Here is a 13,320-nt window from a genome sequence, read left to right as displayed (position 1 = left end):
TATGACTCAAAGGCTCCTGACGACTTTTTGTAGCCTTCCAGCCATAGCCCAAACACCCAAAGATGCTCCCACGTGAAACAACCAAACACAATCTCCCAAGCCCAAGGTCCGCTAAGGCGAGAGCTCCCACATAAAAGGCGAATGAGAGGGCAGCGCCCCCACCCCGCTTTGCTCCCACCCCTCCCCGTCTACAGCATCCAATCGCTTTTCTCTGTTGTGCGGTCGGCTCCTGGCATTGGCCGAGAACGGGACCCGCGCGGGACCAGTGCGCACGGGCCGAACTGGAGCCTTGTCCGTCACGTGCGGCTGCCCGGCCACCCCGCCTCACAGCGCGCCTGGCTGGGCCGGGGAGGGGGGCGGGGCCCGGGAGCTGCTGCGCCTGCGTTGTGGGCGTTCTCGGGCAGCAGCTGCCGCCGCCGCCGCCTCCGCCGCTACCGCCGCGTTTGGGTGTAGAATCTGGAATTCCTGCGCCTCGTTAACAATGAAGCAGAGTTCGAATGTGCCGGCTTTCCTCAGCAAGCTGTGGACGCTTGTGGAGGAAACGCACACCAACGAGTTTATCACCTGGAGTCAGGTAAGGGTGAGGGCACCGCGGCCTCCGAACCCCCTGACTAACGTCCTCCTCTCGCTCTCTCCCGCGGGGCTGTCTCTCGCGGCCTGCGGCTCGACGCCCTCTGCGAGGGCCCGCGGCGCGGGGGCGGCGGGGTGGCGCGGGCCTCAGCGTGCGGCCTCGCGGGGGACCCCGGTATTGTTCGCGCGGGGAGCCGCGGGGGTCCCGGCCGGCGCCGCGGGCTCAGGCCGCGGTGGGGGAGGGGCGGCCCGCGCGGGGCTCCGCGGCCCGGGAGACCCCGTAACGGTCCGACCCGGGCGGCGTTCGGAACCAGCCCGGCGGAGCCGGGGCGGCCGACGAGCCCAGGGCGCGGGAGCCACGTTACTGCACACTCATCCTCCGTCCTCCCGCCCGGCTCGCGGGCTGCGGCTCGCTGGGGGCCGGGCAGCCCGGCCGGGATCTTCGACGCGGGGTTTTTGCGAGGCAGTGTTCACCTCCGCGACCTGATTCTCGTCCCTGAAAACAGACACACAGCCCGCCTCGCATCTGAGATCATTGTGAGGACGGCATTGCTTATCAGTAGGTTTTAAAAATACCGTGTAATAGAAAATGACACATTATTCTTTGACGATATTGAGCCATTTGTGTAAATGGATTTTTTAATGATTATTTTAATAAAAGTGCGAATGGACAGGTGCTGAGTAACATAGTGAAGAGCAAAAACGAATCACTAAATTTCCCTAAACACTTGCCGGCAGTGTAGTGTATAGATAGATGCCTTGATAATTGGTTTGATCCCAGTTCTGACACTAAACAGGCTTCTTATCTCATCTGGCCCAAGTGGCTGATGAATGGTTTACGTAGTTACTCCAAGACCCCCCTCTAGTTCCACATACTGATTTTGATTAGAATGATCATTACATAAACAGAGCGTTTGCGTTAGAATATTAAGCTATGGAATCATTTTGTGAAGGGGGGTGGAGTTCTCTTATCGTAGATACTCATCTGTTTTGGATATTATCTTGTTTTAGAGGTCTGGAAAAAAAGTAAGTGAAAACTGCTTGCACAGTGCCTGACACCTGTTAGGTGTTGAGTAAATGTTGTCTTACCTCTTGCTCCCTTCTTTATTTCTTTCCTCTATTTTCAGTTTTATTATTTACTTTCATATTGACAGAGGGCAGTATATTGAGTTTTGGGTACTCAATATACCATACTCTGCCTTTCATGTTGTCATTTGTTCATTTTCTTTACCTCTCTATAGGACTTAATTTTCCTCAAGGTCAGTATCATGAACTGGATGTTGTATTTAAAACATTTGATGAATTCTGTGCAATGGTAAAAAGAAGGGGTGAAAATAAGGAAGCCAGCCGCCAGTATACACTTAAAAATAAACATATGTCTCATGCTTTTCATCAGTCATAAGGATTAAAAGTTGACAAGGATGGATCAACACGGACTGCTGTTACTCAGCCTTGTGCATGTAAGAGATTGAACTGAGAGTCTGTCCACTCTCGGCTGACTTTATCACACCTATTTGTCTTGGATGTGCCTTGTTTTTATTGCCAAGAAATGGTACCTAAATATATTGGTAATTGGTCTTAATTAAGGCGTATGTCAGTGGCAGGTCTAATAGATTTGCATTAGTCAGAATATTTTAATAATGTTTTTGGAGGGCAGTGTCAAATACGTAGAGTTTAATGCTGCTGGTACTCAGTCGCTCAGTCATGTCCAACTGTTTGTGACACCATGGACTGCAGCCCTTCAGGCTCCTCTGTCCATTGGAATTTTCCAGGCAAGAATACTGAATCGGGTTGCCACTTCCTACTCCAGGGGATCTTCCTGATTTGACCCAGAGATCAAATCCATGTCTCCTACATTGGCAGGCAGATTCTTTACCACTACTCCACCTGGGAAGCCCCTGTAGAGTTTCATACTAATCCATAAAAGCATCGTTTTATGAATTCTAAGCCAAATAAACAAGCCACTTAAAAATCATTCTCAGTTTTTCCTTTAAGTCGAAGCTTCTTTTTTAGCCACTCATTTTTTAATACGTGGTGGGACAATTAAAACATAAATTCAGTGAGGAAAGGGAACAGTATCTGTGCCAAGGGACACAGTAGGTACTTAATGTTTGACGAAGCAGTGAAATCCATGGACTATGTAGTGGAAGTGGTAGGAAAGAATAAGGTAGAATGATGCTTGAAGAGAATCTTAAAAGATCATCTGATTTAGTCTCATTATATAGATGAGGATTGAGACTTAGGTAGGTTAGATTATTTATCTGTAAATACAAAGCCAACCATTATTGGAGGTAGGGTTCTAATACAGATTTCTGATCTGCCAGATCATTTTCCATCAATAGCACTGCACGTAATACAAGTTGTTAGAATATTTAGTCTTATATCAAAATGTTACTTCCGCAAGTTAGTGAACAATTCTGGATTAATGCTGTCTAGGGCTAAGCTTAGGAAAGCTGTCTTACACTCCCACAGATTTTTCCAAAAACACTGTTAACAATGAAAGGTAAAACTTTAATTGAACAATGATGCTAGATGGAAAAACCAAAATAATTTACTCTCATCTTTCAAAAGTTGCTATTTATGGTTGTTTCTGGTTTCCTTCAAACTTGTTTTGCTGGACTTCTATTGAGGTAATTTAGCATTTATACTATCTGAGTGAAAATCATATTAGGACTTTTTAGAAATAGCAGATGTTTTGGAAACCAGGCTGTCTTTTATGCAATTGTTTTCACTTGTGGAAAATAATTTACTCCTGTAGCTTGAGTATAAGGCAAGAGGAGAAAACTCTTAGCAACTGCAGTTTGAAAAGTTTGGCTTAATATTCCTGAAGACTTACATAGCTTTAATTTTCCTTGAAATTTGTAATATAACAAAAATGAAATATCCCCATTCATGTCATTAAAAAAATATAATATTCTCACCAATCAAAATTATACTGTTATAGACTCAGTAGAAATTGTACATCCCCCAAAGTTCCTCATTGATATTTCTTTTTCCTTTCTTTTTTGTTTGTTCTTAAATTTCCTATAACTTCAAAGTTTTATGTAGCTGTTTTGGCTCTGATAGGAAGTCTTTTATTAGAATCAAGGACAGAGATAGTACTGTTGGACAAATTAAAGCTGTTTTAAATGTAACAGAGCCCTAAACAGAAAGCGCAGGTTTAGCTTGGTAGCAACTGGGGAAACTTGATATTCAGGGACAAGAGGCTGTGGAAGCTGAATGGAAGTTCTTGCCATTGATAGTGAGGAACAGCCTTTACTGTTACTGATACATGATACTCAGTGTGTGTTGAAGTGAAGCAGTATTAGAAGGAAAGAACTGGAGGTCATTGTTTTACCAGGGTTGTTAGCTTTGTCTCAATTCTTCAGGTTGCTTGACAATACCAAGAAGTGATTTCCGCCAAAGACTTCTTACTCATTTGCTTCCCCTTTTGGGGCCCTATGGCAGTTTCTATTTCCCTATCCATCTCAAGTCAGCAGAAACAAATCAAGGAAATAGGAGGGAAATGAAGCAAAACTAAAATTTGTCCAGTGTCTCCTACTTGTTTCAGATGAATTCGAACAATAGATCCTTAGATTTACCAGTGTTATGGTATTGTTCTGAACTTCCCAGCAAACATTGTATTATTACAGTATTCTCCAGTGAAAACAAGAAAGGCCACAAATAGAGCAGAATAGAGCTTAAATCCACTTTAAATGAGCCTACAGAAAAGTTGACCGATTCATTGGCAAGTGCTTTTTTATTGTATACGTAAGAGAGAATGGGACTTCCCAGGTGATGCTAGTGGTGAAGAACCCACCTGCCAATGCAGGAGACAAAAGAGACATGGGTTCAATCGCTGGGGTTGGGGAGATCCCCTGGAGAAGGGCATGGCAACCCACTCCAGTATTCTTGCCTGGAGAATCCCATTGTCAGAGGAGCCTGGCAGGCTGAAGCCCATAGGATCACAGAGTCGGACACAACTGAAGCAACTTAGCATGCACGTACGCAAGAGAGAATGAGCTAGAGACTCACAAGGAATGATTGGTAAACATTGAGAAATTATAGAGTGGTTGTTTAAAAAATAATACCAATTTTTGTTTTGAAAACTGTTTTAAAATAATGGGGCTGAAGTATTATTAAAAGTATTTTGGACATTTTTAACCAAGAGTACCAATCTTAGCTGAAACAGTTATTACTACTCTTTGGAAACTTTAGGTAAGGCCTAAAGAGAGGCTACCATCCTTCTCACTCTTCTGAGATACTTGTAAAATGTATCAGGAGAGTTCTGTTTTATAGTACTTAAATTTCATGAGTTTAAATAGCCGTAAGGTGGAATTTTTGTGTTCAAAGAGCTTATTTACTAATTTTGAAGTAGAGACTGAAGGAATAACATAAATAGAGACACAGAACAATATGAGTGAGTTAGGGTGTGTGTGTTTGAGAGAGCAGATATAAACAAGAGGCATTCATTTTTTCCATTTGTTATATATAATCCAAGAGTTGAAATTATAAAAATACAATTTGGTCCACTGTGACCAAAGACTCATCATTCAGTCACTCCCAAGTAGTAGTTGTGAATCTCTTATGACAAGACAGTGTGCCTAGGTAGTAGGAATTCATTCAGTAGTGAAAAAACTAGCAGTCTTTATGGAGCTTACATTTTAATGAAGGACACTGATAATTAAAAAGTAAGCAAACGCAAATAATATAATTTCAGTTAGTGATAAATAACAAAATAAAGCAGCATAAGGAGAATGTATCAGTTTAATTAGGAGACAGAAGTCACAAGTATTTTGAACAGAGGAAAGTTTAATAGGATTAACTAACTATATCAGGAGAATTAGACTAAAGAAAACTCTAAAGAATATAAGAACAGTAGTTTTAAGAAGCAGCCATCACTGGTAGGCTTAAGATCCAGTGCCCAAGAAAGAGCCTTTGCCCCCAACTTCTGAGACCTTGTTGGAGAGAGACTATCTCCATATGATATCTCACTGAATGGCAGAGAAGTCACTGATACCACACTCGTGGAACTTACCAGAAATCCATCCTTCAGAACTTGTGAGAAATATGCCTTTTAGGGCAGGGGTTGGCAGATTATGGTCTGTGAGCCAACCATCTGTTTTATAAGTAAAGTTTATTTGGAATACAGCCAAGCTCCCTGGATTTACTTACTGACCGTAGTTGCTTTCTTGTTACAGGGGCAGAGTTCTGACTTTATGACCTGCAAGCCTAAAATATTTATTACCTGAACCTTTAAGAATATGCTTATCTGTCTGTGCTCTAGAGTACTGAGGAAAGCTGTTCATGGGGAGATGTCTGGCCAGAACTACTCCAATTTGAAGCTTCCTGAAGGAAAGGGAGTGTTGGGGGAAGCTGGCCTTAGGGTGCTTCTGCTGCCCATGCACTGCGAGAGCTATGTGCTGGAGAACCTACACAGCAGGAACATGCTAAGTTCACACTGGAACCAGGAGGGGAAGCCCCTTCCTCTTATAATATCTGTATAGTATCTTCTATGACAAAGTTTAACATCTTGACAAAAAATAAAGAGACTTAAGACTCAGCTCCATGTTTGTAGAGCAGACACTAAAGAATGAATTTGGAGCAGGAAGTTCATGACTAACCTGTAAAATGACTGGAATTTATTATATTTTAAATAGAGTGATGAGGAAAGCCTCTTTGGGGAGGTGACATTTGAGCAGAGATCTGAATGATTAGAAAAGATAGGTCAGATAGACAAAAGGGAATGGCAAATGTAAAGACCTTGGGCATGGCATGTTTGTACAATTGCAGAAGGCACATGTGGTTGGATTATCTTTAGATATCATGGAGAGAGAGGTAGGCAGAAGCAGATGTTAAAGGGCCTTAGGGCATGGTGGAAATGAGGAAACTAAATAGAAGACATAGTTTTCCTCTATGTTTCAAAAATAGTGTGGCTGAGACTAGGATAATAGCAGTGGAGGTGGTGAGAAACTTTTGGATATAATATCTATGTTAAAAGCAAAGTCACAGAACTTACTGATAAATTTGTCTGGAGCTGAGGGATAGAAAAGAATTAGAATGACTCATATATATGGTCTGAGCAAAGGATAGATGATGGCACCATTTGCTGAGATGTGGAAAGATTCAGAGAAGTACAGGTGGGATTCTCTTTGGCCACGTTAACTTTGAGATTACAAATAGATAACTAGTATTACCTTAAGAGAGTTCTGTTTTGCTTGCATTTTACTGACCATACTCGGTCATATGGTCACATCTTATTTCAAAGTAGGTAGGGAACTGCGGTGTTGGAAAGGAGAACAACATGAATGACTTCTATACTCCAAGACCTTTGAGTGGCAATGTTGAATAGGTTATTTAGATAATGTAAAACTCTGGCAATTCCAGGTGGAGTTTGGAGGATGCAGGTGGTAAAGCCATGGGACTGGATGAGATCATTCAGCAAGACAAGTGAAGATCGAAGGACCTGAAAGATAGGGTATTCCAATATTTAGAGAGTATAAAGACAAAAAAAAACAACAGCAAAAGAGATGGAGAAGGAATGGTAAGAAAGGAGGAAACACAAGGGGGTGATGTCATATCAGTTAATGGAAGAAAATAGTTTCAAGAAAGAGGTGATCAATGATTTCAAATGCTGAAATGAATAGTGATGTCTCTCTTCTGGTGTATATAGGCAAACATTTCTCTAAGGTAGTTTAAAGAGTGGAATTTATGGAAAATAAGATATGAAATGTTCAACTTCAAGATCAAATTATTTTCCAAAGTTAGATCATCCTGTACTCCTATGAGCCATGCATGAGATTTTCCATTAATTTGTCTCTTCAAAACTTGATATTCTAATTTTTCTGAATTTTTACCTATCTAGTGAGTATAAAATATTATTTCAGTAAGGTTATATTTCCCTGATAATTAATGTGTTCAAACATCTTTTCATATTTATTGACCATCTGTGTTTCCTGTTGTATGAAATGTTTGACCATTTTTCTGTTGGGTGGTTTATCTATTATTATTTGTAGAAATTTCTTGTAATTCTTGTGTATTTTTTGAATGTATGTGTTGCCTGTGCCTTCTCCTGGGTGTGGCTTGTCTTTTTTTTTTTTCCTTTATTTTCATGAGTATAAGTTCTTACTTTAAGTATGATATATCTGCCTTTTTGTGGTCCACAGTTTTCATTTTTTCAGGATGTTTTTGCTTACTTACCCCAAAGAGAGAGAGATACTTTTCCATCTCTTTTTTTTTTCCTTCTGAAAGTTTTAAAGGTTTGCATCTTGTACCTAAATCTCTAATTCACCTGGAATTGATTTTTGTTTGATCCATTTCATTGTTTTCCACATAAATATTTTGTAGTTCTAACCCCCTTATTGAATAGTTTCTTCTTCCTCTAGTGATTTGTGTTGCTACCTGTCTTACAAGCAAAATTATATGTAGATAAACTGTGTTTGGGGGATCTAAGTTCTCTATTTGGTTCCGTTGGGTAATTTATCCTATTTCCCATGTCATATGTCTTATTTACTGTAGCTCTGTTAAAAGTCTTGCTTTGGGGAGGGCAACCTAGTCTTAGGAGTGTCTTGACTACTCTTGCTCTTCCATATATGTTTTAAAATCATCTTCTATTAAAAAAAGTCTATTAGGAGTTTTAATTGAAATTATACTGAGAAGTATAGATCAGATTAGGGAAAATAGATATATTTATGATATTGAGTATTCCCATGAACAGGGCGTGTTTCTAAATTCATTTATTGCTTAATAAAGTTTAATGTTTTTTGCAGTTAGGTCTCGTACATCATAGTTAGACTTTATAGATGTTTTATACTCAAAATATAGATATTTTATGATATAATATATAATTATATATACTAATAGGTATAGATAACATATAACATAATGAGTGAGTGAAGTCGCTCAGTTGTGTCTGACTCTTTGTGGCCCCATGGACTATAGCAGCCTACCACGCTCCTCTGTCCATGGGATTTTCCAGGCAAGAGTACTGGAGTGGGTTGGCATTTCCTTCTCAATATAACATAATAGATAATATAGAATAGATATTTCATAATATCATTTATAATATATCTAAATAAAGCTAAAAATAAAATATAGGTATTTTATATTCAATTGATTTAAAATAAATTGAACTATCACTGGTAATTAGAAATACAAGTAACATTTATATATTGATAATAAAACAGTGAGCTAATTGTTTTACTGATTTGGATTCTGTAAGATATCCATAGGCATCTGAATATGACAGTTTTATTCTTTAAATTATTAGCTGTTACAATTGAGGGGTTTTAATTTACCATATTGGTATTGATAACAAAATTAACTGAGTAATTTCGAGGGCACAGGGCATGCCAGGATGGAAAAGACAGGAAAAAGTTGATGTTGGGGGAATGGGATGATAGGTTTGAAATAGACAATAGGTTGAGAACATTGCCTCAATTTTAAAGAATATTGAGTTCTGTAACTCAGTAAGTTGAAGAACGTGATGTATAAATGTTGAACATGGTGTATAAATGTTAACGATTGATAATTCAAGGGGGAAATTTGATATGGTTCAGGGGCAGAGGCATAGATGTGATAATTATTATATGTAATAAGGTTAGTAATTAGATACACTGGTGTGGCTGAGATTGCCTAAGGAAAGAGTATAAAGGTATCATGATAAAAGATAGAAACCTAAAAAAAAAAACTTCCTCTAGACAGGTGGAAGACAAATGAAATATGAGAGATAGGAAACCCAATGTATAGTTTCAAAGCCATAAGAGCAGAGCATTTAAGGAGGGGAGTGTCTATAGTGCCAAATGAAATGCTACAGAGAGGTGTAGGAAGTTGAGAACTGAAAAGAGGGTATTGAACTTGATGTTTGACATTTTAGAAAAAAGTTTCAGTAAACTGAGAAAAACTGAAAGCAGTTTTTAGTGAGAGTAAGTATCTGGGCCTGAATTGGAGAAGGAAGTTTTAAGTAGTGAATAAAAAGACAAATGGGGTGGTTAAGAAGAAGTCAAAGGTAGAGAAAAGTCCTTTTAAGAAAGAGAAAGATGAATGCACTTTAAAATTTTAATAGCTACTTCCTAAAGAGACATTACTTTGCCAACTAAGGTCCGTCTAGTAAGGCTATGGTTTTTCCTGTGGTCATGTATGGATGTGAGAGTTGGACTGAGAAGAAAGCTGAGCGCTGAAGAATTGATGGTTTTGAACTGTGGTGCTGGAGAAGACTCTTGAGAGTCCCTTGGACTGCAAGGAGATCCAACCAGTCCCTTCTGACGGAGATCAGTCCTGGGATTTCTTTGGAAGGAATGATGCTAAAGCTGAAACTCCAGTACTTTGGCCACCTCATATGAAGAGTTGACTCACTGGAAAAGACTCTGATGCTGGGAGGGATTGGGGGCAGGAGGAGAGGGGGACGACAGAGGACGAGATGGCTGGATGGCATCACTGACTCGATGGACATGAGTCTGAGTGAACTCCGGGAGTTGGTGATGGACAGGGAGGCCTGGCGTGCTGCGATTCATGGGGTTGCAAAGAGTCGGACGCAACTGAGCGACTGAACTGAACTGAATAACAGAGCCACACAAAGATGGGCTCAATAAAGGACAGAAATGGTATGGATCTCACATAAGCAGAAGATATTAAGAAGAGGTGGCAAGAATACACAGAAGAACTGTAAAAAAAGATCTTCAAGACCAAGATAATCACGATGGTGTGATCACTCATCTAGAGCCAGACATCCTGGAATGTGAAGTCAAGTGGGCCTTAGAAAGCATCACTACGAACAAAGCTAGTGGAGATAATGGAATTCCAGTTGAGCTGTTTCAAATCCTGAAAGATGATGCTGTGAAAGTGCTGCACTCAGTATGCCAGCAAATTTGGAAAACTCAGCAGTGGCCACAGGACTGGAAAAGGTCAGTTTTCATTCCAATCTCAAAGAAAAGCAATGCCAAAGAATGCTCAAACTACTGCACAATTGCACTCATCTCACAGGCTAGTAGAGTAATGCTCAAAATTCTCCAAGCCAGGCTTCAGAGGTACGTGAACCTTGAACTTCCAGATCTTCAAGCTGGTTTTAGAAAAGGCAGAGGAACCAGAGATCAAATTGCCAACATCTGCTGGATCATGGAAAAAGCAAGAGAGTTCCAGAAAAACATCTATTTCTGCTTTATTGACTATGCCAAAGCCTTTGACTGTGTGGATCACAATCAACTGTGGAAAATTCTTAAAGAGATGGGAATACCAGACCACCTGACCTGCCTCTTGAGGAACCTGTATGCAGGTCAGGGAGCAACAGTTAAAACTGGACATGGAACAACAGACTGGTTCCAAATAGGAAAAGGAGTACATCAAGGCTGTATATTGTCACCCTGCTTATTTAACTTCTGTGCAGAGTACATCATGAGAAACGGTGGGCTGGAAGAAGCACAAACTGGAATTAAGATTGCTGGGAGAATCAATAACCTCAAATATCCAGATGACACCACCCTTATGGCAGAAAGTGAAAAGGAACTAAAAAGCTTCTTGATGAAAGTGGAGAGTGAAAAAGTTGGCTTAAAGCTCCACATTCAGAAAACGAAGATCATGGCATCTGGTCCCATCACTCATGGGAAATAGATGGGGAAACAGTGGAAACAGTGTCAGACTTTATTTTTGGGGGGCTCCAAAATCACTGCAGATGGTGACTGCAGCCATGAAATTAAAAGACGCTTACTCCTTGGAAGAAAAGTTTTCACCAACCTAGATAGCATATTGAAAAGCAGAGACATTACTTTGTCAACAAAGGTCCGTCTAGTCAAGGCTATGGTTTTTCCAGTGGTCATGTATGGATGTGAGAGTTGGACTGTGAAGAAAGCTGAGCGCTGAAGAATTGATACTTTTGAACTGTGGTGTTGCATATATAATATATATATATATATATATCTCACAGTTTCTTTATCCATTCTTCCTTTGATGGACACTTAGGTTGTTTTGTGAGGTTATTGTGAGTAATGCTGCAGTGAACACAGGAGCACACATCTCTCTTAAACGTACTGATTTCATTTCCTTTAGGTGTATACTCAGAAAGGGCCCCTGGATCATATAGTACTTCTGGTACTACGAAATATATAGTACCATTTTCCATAATGACATTACCAATTTACATACCCACCAACAGTGCACAAGTGCTCTGTTTTTTCTACATTTCTCACCAACACTTGTTGTTTTTTTTTAATCTTTTTTTAGTAGTAGCCATTCTGACAAGTGTATATCACAACAGACTGTGGAAAATTCTTAGAGGTGGGACTACCAGACCACCTGACCTGCCTCCTGAGAACCTGTATGCAGGTCAAGAAAGAACAGTTATAACTGGACATGAAACAATGGACTGGCTCCAAATTTAGAAAGGAATACATCAAGGCTGTATGTTGTCACCTTGCTTATTTAACATATATGCACAGTACATCATGTGAAATGCTGGGCTGGATGAAGCACAAGTTAGAATCAGGATTGTGGAGAGAAATATCAATAACCTCAGATATGCAGATACCACTTTTATGGCAGAAAGCAAAGAGGAATTAAAGATCCTGTTGATGAAGGTGAAAGAGGAGAGTGAAAAAGCTGGCTTAAAACTCTCAACATTCAAAAGACGAAGATCATGACATCTGGCAAATAGATGGGGAAACAATGGAAACAGTGACAGACTTTATTTTCTTGGACTCCAAAATTACTGTGGATAGTGACTGCAGCCTTGAAATGAAAAGACTCTTGCTCCATGGAAGAAAAACAATGACAAACCTAGACAGCATATTTAAAAGCAGAGGTATTACTTTGCTTTCAAAGGTCTGTATAGTGAAAGCTATGGTTTTTCCGGTAGTCATGTATGGATGTGAGTGCTGGACAATGAAAAAGGCTAAGCGCTGAAGAATTGATGCCTTCAGACTGTGGTGCTGGAGAGGACTCTGGAGAGTCCCTTGGACTGCAAGGAGATCAAACCAGTTAGTCCTAAAGGAAATCAACCGTGAATATTCACTGGAAGGGCTGATGCTGAAGCTCCGCTAAGTTTGATCGTCTGATGAGAAGAGCCAGCTCATTGGAAAAGACCCTGCTGCTGAGAAAGATTGAGGGCAGGAGGATAAGGGGATGACAGAAGATGAGATGGTTGGATGGCGTCACCAACTCATTGGACATGAGTTGAGCAAACTCCGGGAGATGGTGATGTATAGGGAGGCCTGGCATGCTGCAGTCCACGGGGTTGCAAAGAGTTGAACGTGACTGAGCGACTGAACAATAACAACAACAATCCTGAGAAGTATAGGGTAATACCTCATTGTGGTTTTGATTTGCATTTCCCCGATAATCAGTGTGTGCTAAGTTGCTTCAGTCATGTCTGACTCTTTGTGAGTCTGTGGACTGTAACCCATCAGGCTTCTCTGTCCATGGGATTCTCTAGGCAAGAATACTGGAGTGGGTTATGATACCGTCGTCCTTCAGGGGATTTTCCTGACCCAGGGATCAAACCCATGTTACTTACATCTCCTGCATTGGCAGATGGATTCTTTACCACTAACCTGGGAAGCCTGCTCATCAGTGATTTTGAGTATCTTCCACATACTTGCTCCCCTTTTGTATGTCTTCTTTGGAAAAATGTATGATCAAAATCTTTGCCTGTTTTTTAATTGGGTGTTTCTTTTTAGTGTTGTGAGAGTTCTTTTTTATGTTTTGTGTATTAACCTTTTATCAGATATGTATTTGTAAATATTTCCACTCATTCCATTAAGTTGCCATCTTATTCTGTTGATT

General features: G+C 40.4%; 1 protein-coding gene across 2 annotated transcripts in view; it reads left to right on the top strand.

Annotated features, from left to right (window-relative positions):
• HSF2 (heat shock transcription factor 2) overlaps window positions 295-13,320 on the top strand; it is a 39,639-nt gene continuing 26,613 nt past the window's right edge. For both annotated transcript variants that reach the window (XM_018053003.1, XM_005684512.3), the window contains exon 1: window positions 295-574. In XM_018053003.1, the coding sequence (XP_017908492.1) occupies window positions 482-574 (93 nt within the window). In that variant the 5' untranslated portion in view covers window positions 295-481. The remainder of the gene's footprint in view (window positions 575-13,320) is intronic.

Source organism: Capra hircus, chromosome 9 (genome assembly GCF_001704415.2).
Source record: "Capra hircus breed San Clemente chromosome 9, ASM170441v1, whole genome shotgun sequence".
Classification (NCBI taxonomy): domain Eukaryota; kingdom Metazoa; phylum Chordata; class Mammalia; order Artiodactyla; family Bovidae; genus Capra; species Capra hircus.
The sequence above is the reverse complement of the archived record's forward strand: the minus strand, read 5'-3'. Positions and strand labels throughout refer to the sequence as shown.